Raw genomic sequence first — 21,270 nt, 5'->3', positions numbered from 1 at the left:
CCGCCGCCGCCGCGCGTTAACCACCGATGCAGCCGTGGGTTCGATCGACTCTGAAGCCCGCTGTACATTGGGAGATTGGATGTTCTCCCCGTGGTTGTGTAGATTTGTCTCCGGTTACTCCGGTTTTTCCCTCCACATTTAGAATGAATGTGCGTTTAGAGTATTTGGCTGCTATTTATTTCCACATCACGATGAGCCGCTTCGTTGGGCTATCATTTGTGATGGCCAGGTCGCTTCTGCAAAAGAGCTCTGCAGTTCAGCGGGACTTACCTGGTAAAATAAAAAGCTTAGTTTAGTTTAGTGTGTGCCTGTCTTTGTGTGCATCTCCGTGTGTGTCGGTGCACCTGTGAGTCTTAGCTCGTACAAAAAAAAAAAGATTTAGTTTACTAATTCTCCATGATTTTTTTGTCCCCGCGTCTGCCTGACGGTGCCGTGGGTTATCAAAGCAGGGCTTGAGTTAAAGGGGCCTTCCTCTAAGCTCCATCAAGGACACTTCTGTGTGATCGGGAAGTAAACAAAAAAATGACCCCCACGGTGGAGTCACTGCGATCCCCAACAGTGCAGCTTTCCGCTGTTACCACTACAGAGCGGCTTAATTTGCCCATGAATTGCAACGATATGTTAACGTGAAAAGCTGCTCTGCAGGAGGCTCCCAAGGACTGGCGTTTGAGAAACGCCGTTTTTGCCGTCCCACTCCGGCGGGGGCTCAGCGGCGGAGCGAGCGGCTCGTAATCCGAGTTATGAGAGTTCAAACGCCGGTGCGGATTTGACCGAGGCCATCGAACCAGCTGGGGTCAATGCAATGAGGTTCACCATGTGGGGAAGTTAACCGTGCTTGTCCTATGGATAAACCGAGCCCGTTCCACAGGACAGTGGAATTTCCACCGCTCGTTCAAGGCTGTAAGCAGGAGATGACCACCGCCTCAATGCGCATTTCACGACAATCACTTTCGCTTTGAGTCGAACAAACCCCTCCTCAGATTTCGAACGACAGCAAAAGCTACCAGACCTCTGGGGAAGCTCCACCGGGAACACCTTGTGAGCTGACAGCCCCCTCCCCCCTCTTTAAAACCCCTCCCCCTTTGACATAGCCACGCCCACTCAAATATAGTCCCCACCAACACAGGGGTAGTGGCCTCCCTTGGCTCTTTCTGACATTAATCAATTAATCAAGTCTTTATTTCTATAGCACTATTTCGTGAAAAAGAATGCCATTCAAAGTCCTGTACAGAGATATATATATAAAAACAAATATTTTCAATAGACTAAATCACAAGAAGAATAAAAGCAAATTCCATACGGGAGTTTGGTCGCGAAGTCGCACAGCTGTTAAACAGCGGACAAAGTCAGGGCGACACCGGGGACTGCCCCTCCTGAGACCACCGGAGCGGCAGCCCCGGGCCGAGCCGGCAGCGTTCGGTTTCCATCACCTGGCCGTAGACGTCGACGGAGTTCTCGGTGCGCATTCGCTCCAGCATCGCGTCCATGACCATGAAGCAGCCGGTCCGGCCCACTCCAGCGCTGCACTCGACAGCAACGCAGACAACGATCCCCACGTCAAGCGAGCACCAGTTAAGGCCGTCGCGGCGCGTAGTAAGGGGGGTGGGGAGGAGTCGGGAGTGGCCGGCACCAGGTCCGGCCGTGTTGATGTTTACGCACCGCACCGGCTACTCATTATGAGGCGAAGCCCCGGGAACCAGTTTCTGATATCGCTCGCCAGGCACACGGCACGGTCTGCGGCTGCGTCGCGCACTCATCCGCATTCCACACGCGAATATTAACATTTCGCGGGTGCGATCAACACACACAGCAGTGCAGTACGCATGCACACAAAGACAAAGATCCCCTCCACCCCTGTATAGCCTTTCACTGACGGTTGGGGCAAGTGCTGTTAGTGTGCACCTACGAGAGCCGGCACGGCACACGGGAGGGTCGGTGACCATCACCATGCCTGACCGCAATTGTGAAAGATATTTACACACCGTACCAGGTACTCATTGAAGGCTGAGCCAATCTAGGAGCAGTTCAGATTTTCGTCACTGATGTTGGCCGTGAGTGGGAATCGAACACAGGTCGCTGTGCTGGTAGTGAAGCGTGCTAACCACTGTACCACTGCTCACCATACGCACACACATGCACGCACACATACACACAAAAGTAGAAATGCGTTTGTATTGTGGGTACATGAGCAAACAAAGATCCCCCATATAGCCTTAACGGACTGCAGGGGAAAGTGCTGTTAGCGAGCACCTATGAAGGCCGGAAGGGTACACGAGGGGGTGGGTGGCCAGCACCGCTCCCGACCGCCTTTGTCTCCCCAGTGGCAATGTTTACACACCACACCGGTTACTAATTTGAGGCTGAGTCAACCTAGGGGAGGCCCATGACCGGTTCAGATAATCGTCACTGGTGTTGGCCGTGAGCGGGAATCGAACCCGGGTCGCCGGGTTCTAACCGCTACACGACCACTCCCCAAACACATACACACACACAGACACACGTACGAGACAAAACATTAAAATAATGACATTCATTGCTAACAAAATCACTATTTAATTTAAAAGGTGTAAAGGTTATGGAGCTAAGAGGTATTGACCATCTCCCATTCAAATTGCGAGCAGAGCCAATACGAGACCTACGCACATGGCTTGGTACTGACGACCAGATCATTCTCATGGGGCTGGTGGTGGAAAGGTGTAGGCGAGTCCATTACAGGAGCTTCCACATTACAATTCACATTTGGATTGGCGGTGTCTTCTTTAACGCAGCCTCGAGCGACTCGACACGTGGATGAGAAATGCAGGGCACCGACACGGACGATGGAACAAGAGTTGAAGAGAGTGCAGAGAAGCATGGGGAGGAGGTGCATGTTTGAGATGACACTGAGAGACAGGAGGAGGGGCACGTGGATTAGGTAATGCACTTGGGTTGGAGGCATCATTGTGACGATAAGTGTGAACTTCTTTCACACCATACCGTGCTAATGGGAGGTGCTGGGGAAGGACAACAAACTAAACACAAAAATCAGTTCTAATGAAATGAGTTTTCAATCTAGAAACGCATGATCTTCTTTCGCACCGTACGTAGGCAACCGTGCTAATCGGAGGTGCGGGATGACCTTACCACACGTTCAGAGCAATCAACCAAGATCCGTGCACATTTATTAATCTATTTTGGCATGGGAAGAGACACTAACGAAAATGTCATTGATTTAAAATTGACCCAACCAATGAAAATATCTGCCGTGGGGCCTAACACAAAGTGACAGAAAGTGACACAACCTAGCCAACAGCCGCAACATCACATTACCTGCAGTCTGGCGTGCCTGCTTATTATGGGGAGAGAAACACACTCCGACGGCTGTTCGGAATGTACCGCGCGTGTTGGTCAGCACAGTGTCCAACGTTTTGCCCTCCATGCCGGGAGCTTGTCCAGGAAACTCAGCAGTTCCTGAATATCGATTTAAAGCTTTCGTGACTGCAAGGATTAATCTTCTTTGGTTCTTTCGGTAAAGTCATGTAGAATGAGAATAAAATAAAACAATACAATTCTCATGACGTTTCGGCCACAACACAAGTGGCCTTCTTCAGGTGAAAGGAACAAACCTGTCGGGTCGACAGAGCTCTGTCCTGTCGGGTCGACAGAGCTCTGTCCTGTCGGGTCGACAGAGCTCTGTCCTGTCGGGTCGACAGAGCTCTGTCGACCTGACAGGTTTGTTCCTTTCACCTGAAGAAGGCCACTTGTGTTGTGGCCGAAACGTCGTGAGAATTTTATTGTTTTATTTTATTATTTTATTCTCATTCTACGTGACTTTACCGAAAGAACCAAAGAAGTTCCTGAATAGTTCCCCGAGAAGCCACCGGCGATTGGAGTAAAACGTCAGACATCGTGCCGAACAACGCACGTTATGACCTAAACCAAAACATATTACGACGTGGTGATCCTAGTGTTGGCAGTGGTGCAAAGCAACAACCACCTCCCCCCCCCCCGGAAAACTCAACACATTCATCCAATAATACCGTGGCCTTAATAAGTACAGAAAATTTCAGGCAACGGTCCTTTTTCACCAGCGAGGCAAAACACATAACAACACGTCGGAGACACGTACAGCACGACCGCGAAAACCCACGCAGTCATAACAGCACACCGATCGAGCACAATACCTGAAGGGCATCACCACGCTGACTCGTGAGCTTGGCAATCCAACCTCGGCCTCAGCTGAGGGCTGGCAACGAGCCAGGGCCCGCTGGCATCTCGTGAATTACAGAAAACAAAATGCCTGGCACGGCACCTGCTCCAGAGCAGAAATGGACAAATACTAACACGATAATGAAATAACAAGTCGTTGGTGTCTGGACCTGCGCAACACAATAGTGGCGTTACTGATAGAATGGCTATGAGAAAGTTCTTCAATAACCCAGGAAAGCCTCCCCGAGTGTCAAAACTGTTTATTTAAAAGGGCGCTGTGCTGTTTTGGCAAATGCCGTGAATCGATGGGAGTGTTTTGGCACGTGGGAGGAACCCGGAGAACTCAGGAAAATCCCACACATACGAGGGGATAATGCTCAAAGCTCGGTACAGATGCGTCCAATCCGCTTGCTGTACTGCCATCTATTATCCAATTTTCAGCTTTCCTTGGTTTGGGAGTTTAACAAACCTCTGCAGGATCCACTCAAACCTGGTCTTGGCGACGTTGCCAGGCATCACTGCGCCTGCCTCCGTCGCCTTTCTAAATTGGAGATGGAAAGATGATGACTACCTCGCCCGCTATACAGATGTCGTCAGTTTGATCCCGACCCTGCCGCCTGTATATTTGGAGTTTTCCCGTCTCTCTCTCTCTCTCTCTCCCCATGGTATTCCCCTCCACATTTAGAAACACGCGTTTAGAGTATTTGGCTGCTATAAATTTCCACGCGATAAGCCACTCCGTTGCGCTATTATTTGTGATGGCCAGGGTCGCTTCTGAAAAAAACGAGCTACATAGCTCAGTGGGCCTTACCTGGTAAGATAAAAAAGTGACGTTTTCATTACATTTTTCGTGACGCTGACGTCAAAAACCGAGGCAATGGGCCGCAGCCTGATGCGCACGTTGGTAGGGTGGGGGGAACAGTGGCAGTTGGGGGCAGCGTGGGGGGGGGGAGGTGAAAGGACAGAAGGATGAGGAGGAGCAGAGGTTACGGAGGTCGCGGAGGTCACGGGGGTCGCGCAGCTTGAGTGACGGCAGCTCGCTCAGCGTTTGGCCGTAATTGCGCGCGATCCCACGTCCATTTCGCACGGCGCGTCGTTAGCAGGTGCCCTCCCACACCGCCCTCGGCACTTAATGGAGCGGTCTAGCCTGCACGTTTCCCAGGAACGAGGTGGCCCTGAGCAGCGGGTTTCGGCAGGGAGTACGGTTCACCTCAAAGCTGCCTCTCTCTACTCGAGCGTCGGGGTCGCCAAACGCGGTCGGGGTGGGACGAGTCAGGCCTGGGGTTCAGGAAATATGAAGGGAAGCCAGGAGCAAAGGCAGGTGGTTGGGAGTGCGGTTCCAGATAAGGGTCTGAGCCTCTTCCCTGCCCCCCCCCGCTCCCCACCAAACCTTAAAAAAAAAGTTTTTCACAATTTTTTTCATCTCGATCGTGCTATCGGCGTCGTGTCACGGGATGAAGAAAGAATTCGGAACTCTCGCAGAGAGCAGTGCAACCCTGCCTGTTAGAGAACATCCCACGGAAGCGGATACTGTAGAACTACCTCTGAGATTCCCTTCAAGCGACTTAGTAAGGAGAGGGAGGGGGCAGCACTTTCCCATCCGCCTGGCCAAAGCAAGTAAACGTTTGTAGAAATTGATATATTTTAGTTTCAGGGCTGGGCTTTTAACAGTGCACAGAATAGAACGCTCATTAATGCGTCGCACGCTAATGGAAAATTTCATACAGAAAAAAACCGGGGCACAAGAACACGTGTTCCTTTCATCGCAAAGAGTGATTAAATAATATGCTTTCGTACAAAACTACAATGGCTCGTGCCTCTGAGCGGTCATATTTTTGCAACAAAGGATTATTTTTTTCAAAGGGGAAGAGAGTCAGGCGGGGGGGGGCTCATCTGCCGACTCCGCACGCCGTTCGCCAGCGTAACACCCCAAATTGTTTCCCCGCAGCTGTGAACGCACGACGCGGCGGTGCAAGTGGCGCGCCGTAATTAAACGTGTAAATCGTAATTGAACCGTTACTTATTGCGATTATCTGATTAATACGTCGGGGAGATTTAAATCAATTAATTGTTTAGGTATTTTGCACCTCCGCTCCACTTAACTCGCACGGCCGGTGGTCTCCGTGTAACCCTGCGGGCTGTCCACTCGGTCCAGTTACCCTTAAGGACCCCTTTCTCGTCCTCCTTGATGAATGCCCCCAATCTGGCTTCGAAGCTTTCCGTGTGTTTGCGGTATTTTTTTTTGTAGGGGTGGGGGGGGTATTTTAGAACGTCCTGACAGGGGAATAAAACTCGAGGCGAGAGAAGTCGCAAGGTGAGGCGGACGTCACGGACGGATGGTAAAAACAGCAACTGTAAAATCACCCCCGCCCCCCCAAATATATTTTTTCCTGGGGGGCCGGGATAGGCAGTAGCAGCAGGGGTAGTGATAGTGGTTGGGGTAGTGATAGGGGTTGGGGTAGTGATAGGGGTTGGGGTAGTGATAGGGGTTGGGGTAGTGATAGGGGTATGGGTGGTGATAGCGGTTGGGGTAGTGATAGGGGTTGGGGTAGTGATAGGGGTTAGGGTAGTGATAGGGGTTGGGGTAGTGATAGGGGTTGGGGTAGTGATAGGGGTTGGGGTAGTGATGGGGGTTGGGGTAGTGATAGGGGTTGGGGTAGTGATAGGGGTTGGGGTAGTGATAGGGGTTGGGGTAGTGATGGGGGTTGGGGTAGTGATAGGGGTTGGGGTAGTGATAGGGGTTGGGGTAGTGATAGGGGTTGGGGTAGTGATAGGGGTTGGGGTAGTGATAGGGGTTGGGGTAGTGATAGGGGTTAGGGTAGTGATAGGTGCTGGGGTAGTGATAAGGGTTGGGGTAGTGATAGGGGTTGGGGTAGTGATAGGGGTTGGGGTAGTGATAGGGGTTGGGGTAGTGATAGGGGTATGGGTGGTGATAAGGGTTGCGGTAGGCCATGTCGTAGCTGGGAGGAGTGGGCAGGGAGTAGCAGCAGGCTGGGCAAGGGAGAAGAGATGGGGGTTGTTTTAAGGGAGGAACAGAAGCCCCCCACCACCTCCAAATAAATGTTGACAAAATGTCATTATTCCCGGCCCGTGATATTATTCGAGAATGGTAACGAAATGTTTTACTTTTTTTGCATTTTGCTCACACCATTAGCCTAAGTGTAACATTTAGCCACTAATTAAACACGCTTAGCATTCATTGTAACTGGTGAATTGTTATGCACGCAAATTTCCACGCAAGCATCGTCAGCATTAAAAATCGACATCACACCTGGAGCACAAAAACATGATCTGTATTTGTTTCTCTCTCTCTCTCTCTCCTCGCGATTCGATGAATTTTCACAATTCAGGGGCGAAGCTTCACTTTCAATTGTTCCATTGTGGGGAACTCGCACCTTTGAACCCATGGCACACACTATGGGAAAAGGAGTGGAGGTAAGGATGTAACAAACTGGGAAAGAGTAAAAGGAATGGGGAAGGGAGGAGAGAAAATAAAGAGTGGGAGATAAGGGGAAAAGATTTAAAATGAATGGAGAAATGGGATCCACGGGTCAGGAGAGGGGGAGGATGGGCAGGAAGATGCTGCATAAGGGCCTCGACGCTGCACGGAGCGTCATCTGTTTTCACAGTGGGCGGGAGGAATTCCCAGTGGGAGTGGCCACACAGAAGTCACGTGATTCACGGGAGACTTGAACTGATTTTGATAGAGAGATCGAGATCTTAAGATGTAGCACCCCTCATGGCTGCCCGGATGACGTGGAACTAATTACAGGCCACAAATAGAAAACAACAGATTGTCGCGTGCACGTTTAAATTAATCCATCGCGAAGCGTAAAGCTCAAAATTAATCGGTTAATTAACGTACCGTTATGGTCTGCATGAAACGTCGACAGAACGGCATGGAGCTCGGGTTAAATAAATTAGTGTCGAGTTTGGATGAAGCATAATGGATTATCCCTCAAGTGCAATTCGATTAATTTATAATCTTTCTAAACAACCACGAGGCTTAACAATCAATCATTATTACAATGAAAGTAAAAAAGCAACCCAATACGATGTGCACTGACTTTAACAAAATTGCAGGCAACACTTTTCAGAGGCGGCAGAGCCTCCAAAACAATCATCGCTGTCTGTACAAACAAATAAAGGCGAGACGATTAGAATGACATTCCGAAAAAATCGTATGCGAGCATGATGGGACACTGAAATATAAACGAAATGACGTTTCAATTAATTTTAAATAATTAATTATCGTTCCTCCCCCCCCCATCACCGCCGTGCATTAAAATATTCACGGTCCATCTCACGAGTCGGTGAAAACAAACGAACCAATGAACGATAAACCACAACTGATTGTCAGACGCGGCTCGATGGGACGAAACGGCCCGTGTCTTGGGCAAGGTTACAGCTATCCGAGTTATAACCGCTACGTCTATAAAACACCGTTGGGTGAAAGAGCCGAGGCAATTAATAGCGGTTTACAGGTAACGGCGCACGCTGCCGGGGGTTGGCGCTGTTTATATTCGCGGGGTGGAAACCACCCCAACACCCCGCGCCCAAAACACGTAAATAAGCGCCGCAATTCCTTTCCGCAGAAATGGACTCGACTCCCGCTTAAGTGCACACTTAAAAAAATTGTTGTTGCGTGTCTGTAAAAAAAAAAACAGACGAGAAACAACTTGTAAAAATTATTTTTTTGTATTCTTGGAAATTGCTTCGTTTGATAGTGCAATTAGGCCGGCTCATTAATGCATGAATGATTGCCGTAATTAAGGCAATGCTAATGGGTGCAATTTATTGGGGAGGTGGGGGGGGAGCTGGGAGAGCCGCCACGGTCCGGACCGCACGGGGTGGACCAGTACCGCCGATTAGCCATTCCACGCTACGACCGACGACCCCTCATTACTTCTTCGCGAGCTTCCCCTTTAATGGCAATGGGCAACGCAGCCAAGCGGAAGGATAAAGCGCGGCGCCCGCAAAGTGGTTCGCGTCTATCTTGCAGGCCCGGACGCCGTTGCTGTTTTTCCTAAATAAAAGTAGAAAAGAAAAACTTTCTTTGAAGAAATGCCACTTCACAGAACGTCAGAGTCGAAGGGCTTCATCGAATTGGCGCACACGGATGCCAGGACTTACGCCCGAAGTGGGTGGGGGGGGGGGGGAGCTTACCTATGTAGCACGGTTGGCTACGTACGGTGTGACCACCACAAATCCTCCAACGCCAGAAGCGGTGGTTAGCGTTGGCTTGGGTTATCGGCAATGTGAGGCCTATCATCAAAGCAGGCCCCTGCGCCTCCCCTAGCACGCCGACTGGGTCGACTACACCTGACCTGGCTGAAGGTACGTGGAGCGCACCATGCGTATAGACACAAAGACAAAGATCCCTGTGCAGCCTTAACAGACTGCTGGGGGCAAGTGCTGTTGATGAGCACCTATTAAGGCCGGCACGGCACATCGGGGGTGGGTGGCCAGCACCACGTCTGACCGCGTTTGTCTCCCTAATGGCGATGTTTACACACCGCACCAGGTACTCAATTGCCGTCGAGTCGACCTCGGGGAGGCCCGGACCGATTCAGATAATTTAATCGTCACTGGCGTTGGCCGTGGGCGGGAATCTAACTCGGGTTGCTGGGTTCACAGCGCAGCATAGCGCTAAACCGCCACACTACTGCTCAACGCACGCACACATGCTATCGCTGGGCAACGTAAGTGCCCATACCACGCAAAACCAACATCCATCATTGTTGCTCCGTGCGTACGAACCTGGACACTGGTACACACATCACATTGTGGTTCATGTCGCTCAGCACAGGCGGATTGGCCTACTTACTGGCAGGCTGGCTAACTGACTAACTGGCCGCCCAATTGGCTGCCTCATTGGTTGGCCGACTGGCCGGCCGGGCAGGCGGTCCGGCCGGCTCACTGACCTGCAGTGCACCACCATGGGCCCCACGTCGGGCGGGTTGCAGGCCTTGACGCGCCGCAGGAACGCCAGGAAGGGCGTCGGGTACTCGGGGACGCCGTGGTCCGGCCACGCCGTGAACTGGAACTGCCGCACCTCCCGCTTCTCGCTGGAGCCCGTCTGGTGAACCGGGTGAACCGATGTGGGGGAGGCGTGGGGGGTAGGGGGGGGGGCAGGGGTTTAATTAGGGGGGGGGAAGGAGAGAGTTGCAAGGAGGTGGTTAACCTGTGCAGGTCTGGGGAAATGAGCCATCGGGGAATGCGATCACACTGTTGAATACATCAATGGTGATGCTACGGACAATGACATTTCTTTCATCTTCACCAAGTCTTAAATCTTTTTCACGAGGGTCCTGAGGAGCGCGCAAAAAAAAAACCCCTAAAATATTCGCTCTCCACGTCACAGCGGAGGTTAAAAATCCCGTAATGTTAATCCAAAAAGGATAAGGCCATGTGTGCCCTGCGTCACGGTCCAACTCTTGACTAATTTGAAAACCACACGGCAACGTCACCCCAACTGCCAGGCTGGTACCCATCTGTTCTGTAAAGCAAACAGAGACTTGAGGATGCCACCTTCGTGATAGCGTGCGCGCTATAAGAACGGCATGCATACCTAATGTGCAAAATGTATGTGTATGTATGTACGTGTGCACGTGTGTGGGGAGAGCTGGCGGAGTGGTTAGCGCACTGCGCTATGAACCTGGCGCCCCGAGTTCAATTCACACTCACAGCCAACACCAAGTGACGATTATATGAACTGGTCCTGGGCCTCCTTTAAGTCGACCTAGCCTCAAATGAGTACGTGGTGTGGTGCAACCATTGCCACTAGGGAGACAAAAGCGCTTGTGCGTGGTGTTGGCCACCCACCCGTTTATTTACCTTGCCGACCTTTATAGGTGCTCGCTAACAGCACTTTCCCGAATGGCCTGCAAATGCTACACGGGGCAATTTTTTTCGTTGTGAATGTGCACCGAGCCTGGCACAATCGCCGCGGTGACGTCACCACCGCTTTGCGGCTCAGGCCGGTTGTTTCGTTCCCGTTGTCGCCGCTGTTTTGCGCACGCCACTGCCACGAAATGCCCTCACCTTGCCGAGGCTGAAGGTGCGAACGTGGTACGTGGCGAGCTCCAGCGAGTCCAGCAGCGACACGTGTATCGTCGCGTACGTCTCCGCCCCGCGGCTCGGCCAGTACTGCTCGCACTTCACCTGCAGCCGGACATGGGACGCCGAGTGGTAAAATTGACGGAGCCGTCGTTGTTCGGCGCGCAAAACAAAACAACAACGTCGCTACAGCGGCACGAGGCCCCGGAGCCTAAGGAGAAGGAGGTTTGCAAGCGCGCGTGCCGCTGACGTGCCAGCAAATAAAAAAAGCGTCTTGGGTCACACGTCTCGTGTCACCCCATTCCAATGCCCCTGGTTGCAGTCTCGCCAATGGGACCCCCCCCCCGACCACCCAATCCCCCTCCCCCGGCTGCCCCCCCCCCCCCAGCCGCCACCCCCCCTCCCCCGGCCTGGGCCGCCCACCCCCCCCCCCCCCCCCCCAGTGGCAGCTTTACTAACGTGGCACGATGTGTAACGCGGCACGTGCTTGCAAGTGGGCGCGAGTCTTCCAGTAGCGTGACCACGAGGGCGTGTGCAGGGCGAGGGGCTCGCTCTCTCAACCCACGTGACGGGTTGCTGTGATAATGATTGCACGTGTTCTCCGAAAGGGTATCGCTCGAGTTGACTTAATCCCACAGAAATATCGCCTTTGCAGCTATATTAAATTGCTATTGCTGTGTCTAATTCTCGCCGAATAATAGAAATTAGTTGGGAATTTCAAACCGCTAATTAATTAACTTTTGGAACACCCCCCCCCCCCCCCCCACCGATAATTTGCCTAATTCCCATAATTCCAGCTCTAATGGATTAAGATACATGATTTTACGGAATGTAATTTTCAATAGCTTGGTTGTCCTATAATTGCCACCCACACATCATATGGCGTACATTTATCTGAGCCAGCAATAACCTATTATAGTGAAAGCCTTTCGGTGAAAAGCTAATTCAACATTTTTTAGCGTGCGCAAAAATTACCCCTGTTAAAAAGGTTGCTCTGCCCCCTACGCTCACCCCATTCGAGTGTAATTGCGAGCCCTCTGCTTTAGTCCTCTTTATCTCTAATTGCTCAATTTTGTTCCTAGGAAAAGGTCCTCGTGTTGTGCATTCACTCGTGGCTTCGACTAATTTTCACCTGCGTCATTAGTTCACTTTGTTAAGCGTCACCTGCTCGTGAATCATTCCTCAAAAATATTTTCAAGGGGTCGGTTGCGGTGTTTTCGTTTTTTTTTATTGGGCCTGAGATCTCCCCGGAACGGAAAGCATGTCTTCACGTCGAAACGATTTTCAATGCTCGCCAAAAAAAACTGTGTGTGACACACTCGATGGTCTCGGCATTTTGGAACTGTTCCACATTCTTGCCAGTGGGACAAAACAAATCACGGCAAGAAAAAACACTGCCAGGCGGTGCCTGGTGTGCTCATCGTTCTTTTATTTCAGATATTGCATTTGCTTTATGAGATTTCGGTGAAGACGACAGCAGAACGCCGAATATATGAAGAAGGCGGCCGCTACCAGCGACCCAAGCACCTGAGAACTGTGGCTGATGATGGCAGTAAGCCACTGTCTGGTGTAAGGAAAGAAAGGTGCAAAGTTGTTCCTTAATATATTTGATGCAATGTGATGTAATGTGATGTTCTCAGTGTTCCCGAGCCGCACATGAGATCACGGACGCTCCTGGAGACAGGTGGCAAAGCCGAGGCCATTGTTTCCTGATTGTCATGGGCAGCATCACTGCAGCTCTCTCCGTGGCAAAGGTGCAGATTTGCAACTGCTTTTCCTGCACCACTGCTGGTGAAAAGCCCTCCACCTCCATCCACCCAAGAGAGTAAGCTCGAGAGGACCACTGCAGGTTCTTTCTTTTTTTTTGGCCTAACCTTTTCCATTTTGGCCAGACATCAACAGAGGAGGCGGAAGTACCCGTACTTGACCCCAACCACACAGGACCTACAGTCGCCATTTATACTGCCGAGGAGATCGAACCGGCGAACTTTTAATTGCAAGTCCAGTGTGCTGACCGTTACAACCACAGTGGCGGCAGCTGTAAAAGAGGAGTGCGTACAGTGAAGGAAAAAAGTATTTGATCCCCTGCTGATTTTGTACGTTTGCCCACTGACAAAGAAATGATCAGTCTATAATTTTAATGGTAGGTTTATTTGAACAGTGAGAGACAGAATAACAACAACAAAATCCAGAAAAACGCATGTCAAAAATGTTATAAATTGATTTGCATTTTAATGAGGGAAATAAGTATTTGACCCCTCTGCAAAACATGACTTAGTACTTGGTGGCCAAACCCTTGATGGCAATCACAGAGGTCAAACGTTTCTTGTAGTTGGCCACTAGGTTTGCACACATCTCAGGAGGGATTTTGTCCCACTCCTCTTTGCAGATCTTCTCCAAGTCATTAAGGTTTCGAGGCTGACGTTTGGCAACTCGAACCTTCAGCTCCCTCCACATATTTTCAATGGGATTAAGGTCTGGAGACTGGCTAGGCCACTCCAGGACCTTAATGTGTTTCTTTTTTGAGCCACTCCTTTGTTGCCTTGGCCGTGTGTTTTGGGTCATTGTCATGCTGGAATACCCATCCACGACCCATTTTCAATGCCCTGGCTGAGGGAAGGAGGTTCTCACCCAAGATTTGATGGTACATGGCCCCGTCCATCGTCCCTTTGATGCGGTGAAGTTGTCCTGTCCCCTTAGCAGAAAAACACCCCCAAAGCATAATGTTTCCACCTCCATGTTTGATGGTGGGGATGGTGTTCTTGGGGTCATAGGCAGCATTCATCCTCCTCCAAACACGGCGAGTTGAGTTGATGCCAAACAGCTCCATTTTAGTCTCATCTGACCACAACACTTTCACCCAGTTGTCCTCTGAATCATTCAGATGTTCATTGGCAAACTTCAGACGGGCATGTATATGTGCTTTCTTGAGCAGGGGGACCTTGCGGGCGCTGCAGGATTTCAGTCCTTCACGGCGTAGCGTGTTACCAATTATTTTCTTGGTGACTATGGTCCCAGCTGCCTTGAGATCATTGACAAGATCCTCCCGTGTAGTGCTGGGCTGATTCCTCACCGTTCTCATGATCATTGCAACTCCACGAGGTGAGATCTTGCATGGAGCCCCAGGCCGAGGGAGATTGGCAGTTCTTTTGTGTTTCTTCCATTTGCGAAAAATCACACCAACTGCTGTCACCTTCTCACCAAGCTGCTTGGCAATGGTCTTGTAGCCCATTCCAGCCTTGTGTAGGTCTACAATCTTTTCCCTGACATCCTTGGAGAGCTCTTTGGTCTTGGCCATGGTGGAGAGCTTGGAATCTGATTGATTGATTGCTTCTGTGGACAGGTGTCTTTTATACAGGTAACGAGCTGAGATTAAAAAAGGAGCACACTCTTAAAGAGAGTGATCCTAATCTCAGCTCGTTACCTGTATAAAAGACACCTGGGAGCCAGAAATCTTTCTGATTGAGAGGGGGTCAAATACTTATTTCCCTCATTAAAATGCAAATCAATTTATAGCATTTTTGACATGCGTTTTTTCTGGATTTTGTTGTTATTCTGTCTCTCACTGTTCAAATAAACCTACCATTAAAATTATACACTGATAATTTCTTTGTCAGTGGGCAAACGTACAAAATCAGCAGGGGATCAAATACTTTTTTCCTTCACTGTATATATTTTCTATTCTATTGGTTCCTATCTGCCCCCTCCACGCTCACGTGAACTGGTGGAATTTGTTTAAACACGCAACCAGTTTTGTCCTCATGTGGCTCATGATTAGAGGCAGGATCGCTAAACAAACACTGCTGTTTTACCAGATGTCATTGGCAAGTGCCCTCTCTCGACACCATGGCCCATCAGCACAAAGAACCACGGCGTCACAGTGGTTTTATTCGCTATTTCTTAATTAGGCTCCGCGAGGCACAATGAGCTGATCAAAATAACGTCCTTTTTTTTTCCACAGCATTAAACATGTTGCTTTGGCAGAATCGCATTAAGTGGCAATCATCCCATGAATGCATTTTGTCTTAATTAAACAGCGAAAATAAAGCCACGACATTCTTCTCGCGCAAATACTGTACGTAACTAATTCGCTTCGTTCCACCAATTACTACGTGTCGCGAGAGCACGCGCCCCCCTCCTCGCTGTCTCAGCACGACGAAAATCTGGGCCATCTGCCTGCCTTCAGGAGGTTGTCCTTTTCCGAGGCAAGTTGCCGTGTGCCATCACTCCTCGAGCTCGCCTCGTCACGCGTCGCCCGACGGCGGCGGCAACTGCAGATTTAGAGCTTTGGCTATTTTGAGCCAAAAAGACAGATGGGGGATGGGGGGGGGGCGGAGGAGGAGGGGGCGGTGGCGGGAGGGGGGCGTGTGATTTTGGGGGGGGGGGGAGGTGCGTGAGGTAGAAATGCTCCATGGGAGCCGAGGAGTAAAACCACGAGGGATGGGGGTGAGGTGGAGACACACCGGTTAGCGCACCGCGTGCTATGAACTCAACGACCCGAGTTTGTATTTCGACCACAGCCAACGCCATTACATGACCCAGCTAATTTATCAATCTGCTGCTGGATGGAATGGGGCCTCCCTACTCCGTGCTGAACGTGAGAGTCGTTTGACCATACCTCGCCACACTGGTCAGTGCCTGCTGGTGGTGGAGGGGGGGAGGAACACAGCACAAGAGTTGGGTTTAGTTGTAATGCCCTCTCCTGCCCGCAGCACCTACTGCACCTGCATTTGTGTGCATGGAGGTCGTCCATCATCCAAGCGCTGTGCAGGGTCAACTCTCTTGAACCCCCTGAGGCATGACGGATCAGGCACACTGAGCGCGATTTGGTCAAAGGCCGAACATCGGTGGAGAGCGATATCTAAAACCGGTCCAGGAGACCCCCACATAACCAGCGTGATGAAATAGGGCCAAACAATCCCTGGTAAGCTGCGTGGCATGCAGAAGCTTTCATTTAGCTGTGGATTGACAACGGGCTATGCATTTTTTTTTTTATTATTCTAACTCAATCAATCCCTGGCATCGCTTAAATCTATATCCACATTAAATTCCCGGGGCGACTTCCCAACAGAGCTTTCGTTAATGCGTCACGTAATTAAGCTGCAGCACAGGGGGGCAACGTGAGAACAATAGACCTTATTTAAGTAATTAGGGCCTTTGCACATGGTGAATTAACAAGCGAGAACGAGCTATGGATCCCCAGTCAACAAATCCCCCCCCCCTCCCACTTTGAGCTTACTGGTTGGTGAATTTCGACCGAAAAACCAGAGTGAGTGCTGTTGGCCCAGGATGGTCACCCCTTTGCTCATGCAATTTTCACCCGAGTGGCACTAAGCCGATATCAAAGGCAGAATAATGACAGGCCGGCACCCAAATCTCTGGATCAGTGTACGTCCTGGGGACCGTGTGGCCAGGAAAGTCCCGCTCCGCGGATCTTCTCGACTGTCAACACGTCAGAAACCCCTTATTTATTGCTCTGCGCGGCGCTCCGTAATGCATGGGGGCGTGTCTGCCGCTCGACAGCCACCGGGGGGGAGGGGGGGGTTGATAACACCGCAGAGGGGTTCTTTTCTCGCGGTCGCGCTACGTCGCTCTCCCCCCCCCCCACTGTGTTTTGGGGGTCGCGCTGCGTGCTGCTTGGCACGGTGTGTCCGGCGCGAGGCTCGCCCGCGTGTAACGGGGGCTTCTTCAGGGACTGAAGAGAATCCCCAGGACTAGCGTTGTCAACTGTCCTGCTCTTGTCATATTTCACCTCCTTTTGGAGGGAGCTGCTGGCCCGTGAAATCTGCAAGTCTTCCTGTGACGTTAAAAGCCCATGTTTTTTTTTTAATTAGTAGAGTATTAATACACCCCAGGGGCTTAATTTCTCACTCGATGTTTTCCGGAATGCTCCAAAGGGTGAATTTGAATGGGGATTATCAGCATAAGGCACTACCACGGGAGTACAAGCTATGCCTATCCCTAATAATTATACATTAGTGTACCTTATATTCCTATAATACCATGAGGACACAATAAGTATCACGAGGACAAAATTATCTGAGATAGATAATTCCCGGAAACACCATTTTGGACTGTTCTGGATGAAATCAAATGCCAAATACACCAAATTTAAGGCAATGCATTTACTTGCAGCTCTCTTCCCCCCTGGTCGCTGTAGGATTTTCTTATTGCCACGACCGGTTATGGCGTGGAGTGCCACGTCGGGGACATCACGCCGCATGGCACAGCATCCCGGCCCGAAAAAACAACGACGGAGGGTTGACGAACGTGGGCGTTCCTCGACGCAAGGCCGAGGACGATGTTCACAGGAGGAAGCTGAAAGTGAACGGATCCGTTTATTTGTGGCAGGCGAGGCATCTGCGATGCAGCATCTTGCTTCATGGCTTTTCCCATCTTCACACGACCGGTTTTATGGATTCATTTACGGGTTTAGAGGCGCGCGTTACGCGGATCATGCGCGGAAATCTGACGGTAAAAGAATGATCACGGCCTCACAGCGCATTGCGTTCGGAGAGAGTGGGATAAACGCACGGTCATGATTATGCGGATGAAAGAAAATTCTAATTAAATAATGTGGAACGTGCCATATGCTCGGAAAAAAATACATAATGACAGATGGCTCCCACAGTTTGCCATAATTCGAGTGCACTCGGGTCAATTTAGTTCACAACAGCAATACGCTAAGACGGCCCGCGTGTCAACGCGCGTCGGGAAAAATCATCGGGGCTTTACAACAACAAGCAAAGTGGTTTCTGGCACGATTGAGTCTGGGGCATCTCCTGGAGCCACTCGTGGAAATTCCACATTCCTACGGCGGGGGTGGGTGAATGCATAGGACAACCGCGGCTCACTTGCCCACAAAGTGCTACTTTATCTTCTTCGCCCCCAGAGGGTTGATGCCCCGAGTATGACCCCTGACGGAGACTGGAAGTCACAACTTTCTGATTTCGAGACACCAGTGGTGCCAGCTTAGCCGGAGACTTTATGAAAAACCTCATCACCTTAATTTCCAGCGAAGTACATGTAAAAAATATGTAGTTCGGTACAAGATAAAAAAATAATAATCTATAGTTGCTGTATAAGCGTGGAAAGCGGCATAATTACCATCAATCACGCCATAGTAATTCGTTACTCCAAATTAAACAAGGCTTCAGCACTGAAGGATGAGAACTAGAAGGTCATTTTTATTTTACCAGGTGAGGCCAACTGAGCTATATAGCTCTTTTTTTCAGGAGCGACCTGGCCACAAATGATAGCGAACAAAGTGGCTGATCACGTGGAGGGGAAAACCGGAGGAACCGGAAAAAAGACCACGTGACCAAGGTGAGAGAGACACGCAAACTCCAAATTTGCAGGCGTCAGAGTCGGGATCGAACCCGCGACCACCGGTATACCAGGCGAGGGAGTTAACATCTCACCACCGTGGTGTCCCTCCACCATTCTAAGAAATTTCCACATAATCAGAGGAGCAAGTGCAAGACCAGCTTCTCATCGTCATCCACAGCCATGATTGATGGTTAGCCAAAAGCCATTGCGAGGCTCTTTGCGTGATGGTTTATGCTTCTTGACGAGATCAGCAAGGCATTACGGTTCATTTGTGGACAGCACCTTGTGTGCAATGTATGTTGCATGTTCAACTTCGTTTAATGTATGTATGTTGCATGTTCAACTTCGTTCGCGCCATACATCGCCAACCGTGCAAATCGGAGGTGGCGGGGAAGGACAACCAACTGAACACAATGAGTGCGACCTCATAATATCCTGGCTGGCGTTCACGCAGCCAGAATATCAGGTTCCGTTAAATGACATCTTACCGCACGCGCCTCCTCCTCTAGGAGTCCCTTGGTCCTCCCACTCCTCCACCCCCCCCCCCCATCCTCCGCCCCCAACCACCATAATTAGTTTAAGAATCGTATTCGGACGAGCGCAGAACATTCGTTAATTCCGTGGACATTTAACGAGTTCGGTCATTACTTATTGTGTAATTTCGTGGGCAGGAATGTCCCTTCCTCCTGTCACCCATGAGAGGCTTGCCAATTTTCTGCCACATCTAAGGCCTGCAGTCACTGTGACCCTATACCCAGTACCTCCAGTACTGGGAACACGTGTGCCAAACTGGTGGTAAATTATCACAACATGTTGAGCAGGTAATGTGCTGCTCATGATGTGAATATTTCAATCAAATTAACTGCTCGTGCGGCACCGTGGCTGGAGCATGATCATCATTTGTTTGAGCTTGTTGTCCTCCACCGCATCTTGTCTCTCCGGTATTTCGGCCAACTCCCTTCCGTGCACTCTCACTTCCTCCAGGAAACCAGCCCCCCCCCCGCCCCTTCACCCCAATGTCTCCCAACCCTCCACCGCTTCCAGACCCAATAGCAGATCAACTTCAAGATCACATTCACCAATCTTTAAGATCCTCCATGGACTTTCCCCTGCCCACCTCTCGCAGCCCGTTTCACTCTAATCCCCTCCGCACACTCTCCGCTCCAGCAATCAATCCTTTCTTGCACCTCCGATTAGCACGCTTGGCTACGTACGGTGCGAAATAAGTTTAAGATAAATTCCCAGTCGGGGATCTACTTAATATGTTATCCCTCTGCCGGTTGACAAATAAGGTACTACTTTGTTAACAGTAAACTACGGCTGTTTATTTACCTGGCGTAGTCATGTGCAATTGTCACGGCTGGTTCAAGGCCCTACACAGGAGATGAGTACTGCCCGGCACTAATTTTGAGAGGAGAAGCATTTCGACTGGCACATTTTTGTTTCTCATCATCAATCATCAAACATCGACTTGTGAAATCAGGAAGTGCACTGCTCATTTTGCCTATAATACACACGGACAGATTGCCGTTTTTCACAATCAGACCACAGCCCATTGAGACCACTATTGAAGGGAAGCCATTTCTTTGACGGAAGAAAGACATCGCCTGCAGAAGTAGGGAGTGTTCTAGGGATTCATGGGAAGATACGGTCACGTATACACAAACACACGAATGCACGCAATCAAACACAGCATTCCCTCGTTATTCGCGAGAGATACGTTCCGGAGATGCTCGTGAATAGCACAGTTCGCAGACCATGATATTGTCTGACGAAAACCTATCTTTTTAAGCAATTACATCTATTAAATAAATAAAAAAATAAGCTACTAAATACATGAAAATAATGATAACAACACAAAAAAGTTACTTGGTTATAATAAACATAAACTAAATAAATCTAAATATTGAATAATAGTTTATAAATGAAGTTACTTATGCGCAGCATCATCACACTATCTCATCTCTTTCTTTCCCTCTCTCTCGACACAGTCGTGCAGAGTTCCAGATGCAATTTTTGCGGATCGCCAAAATTGCGGACAGCAAGTTCGTGAATAGCGAGGGCATACCGTACACACACGGACGCACAAGCACACGAACGCACAGGCGCACGTGCAAGCACGTGCACACACATGGACACAAATGCACGCACACACGCGCACAGACACGCGCACTTACCCGTGCCCTCTCCTCCAGCCGCGTCATCATGACGATCGTGACGCTCCCCTGCTCCCACACCATCCTCCAGAAATCGCTGGTCGTCTCGGGCAGCGGACCCTGGGTGGCGATGTAGGCATTCTGCTTGCGGTAGCCGTCAATGTAGTTGGCGTTGATGTAGTCGCTGTTTTGCACGCCTGTCATTCAAATTACATCGTAAGCGATTACGTCTATGTATGCATGTTGAACTTCTTTCGCAGCGTACGTAGCCAATAATTTAGAGCACAGCCATGCAGTCGCCATCTCCCCTGCTTGTGGTAAGGCCTCAATTGGAAAGTTATATGGCCGGCGGGACTGTGGTGCGCGGATTTGTACGTATATGTATGTTGAACTTCTTTCGCACCGCACGTGGCCAACCGTGCTAATCGGAGTGTGCGGGGCAAGGACAACAAACTAAATACAAAAAGGAGTTGTAAAGAAATTAGTTTTCATTTTAGAAAACATTCTGTAACATGAACAGCAGGGAGACCCAGCCACG

General features: G+C 50.2%; 1 protein-coding gene across 13 annotated transcripts in view; it reads right to left on the bottom strand.

The window, feature by feature from the left end:
• Positions 1 to 21,270, bottom strand: part of LOC116948983 (receptor-type tyrosine-protein phosphatase delta-like) — a 614,820-nt gene that overhangs the window by 17,422 nt on the left and 576,128 nt on the right. For all 13 annotated transcript variants that reach the window (XM_076071860.1, XM_076071866.1, XM_076071855.1 and 10 more), the window contains 4 exons: positions 20,754 to 20,929; positions 11,233 to 11,352; positions 10,113 to 10,267; positions 1,431 to 1,521 (listed from right to left, as the gene is read on the bottom strand). In XM_076071860.1, the coding sequence (XP_075927975.1) occupies positions 1,431 to 1,521; positions 10,113 to 10,267; positions 11,233 to 11,352; positions 20,754 to 20,929 (542 nt within the window). The remainder of the gene's footprint in view (positions 1 to 1,430; positions 1,522 to 10,112; positions 10,268 to 11,232; positions 11,353 to 20,753; positions 20,930 to 21,270) is intronic.

This window comes from Petromyzon marinus, chromosome 35, assembly GCF_048934315.1.
Source record: "Petromyzon marinus isolate PM22_M1 ecotype Great Lakes invasive population chromosome 35, UKy_Petmar_22M1.pri1.0, whole genome shotgun sequence".
NCBI lineage: Eukaryota > Metazoa > Chordata > Hyperoartia > Petromyzontiformes > Petromyzontidae > Petromyzon > Petromyzon marinus.
Note: the sequence above shows the minus strand (reverse complement) of the source record. Positions and strands in the feature narration are given on the sequence as shown.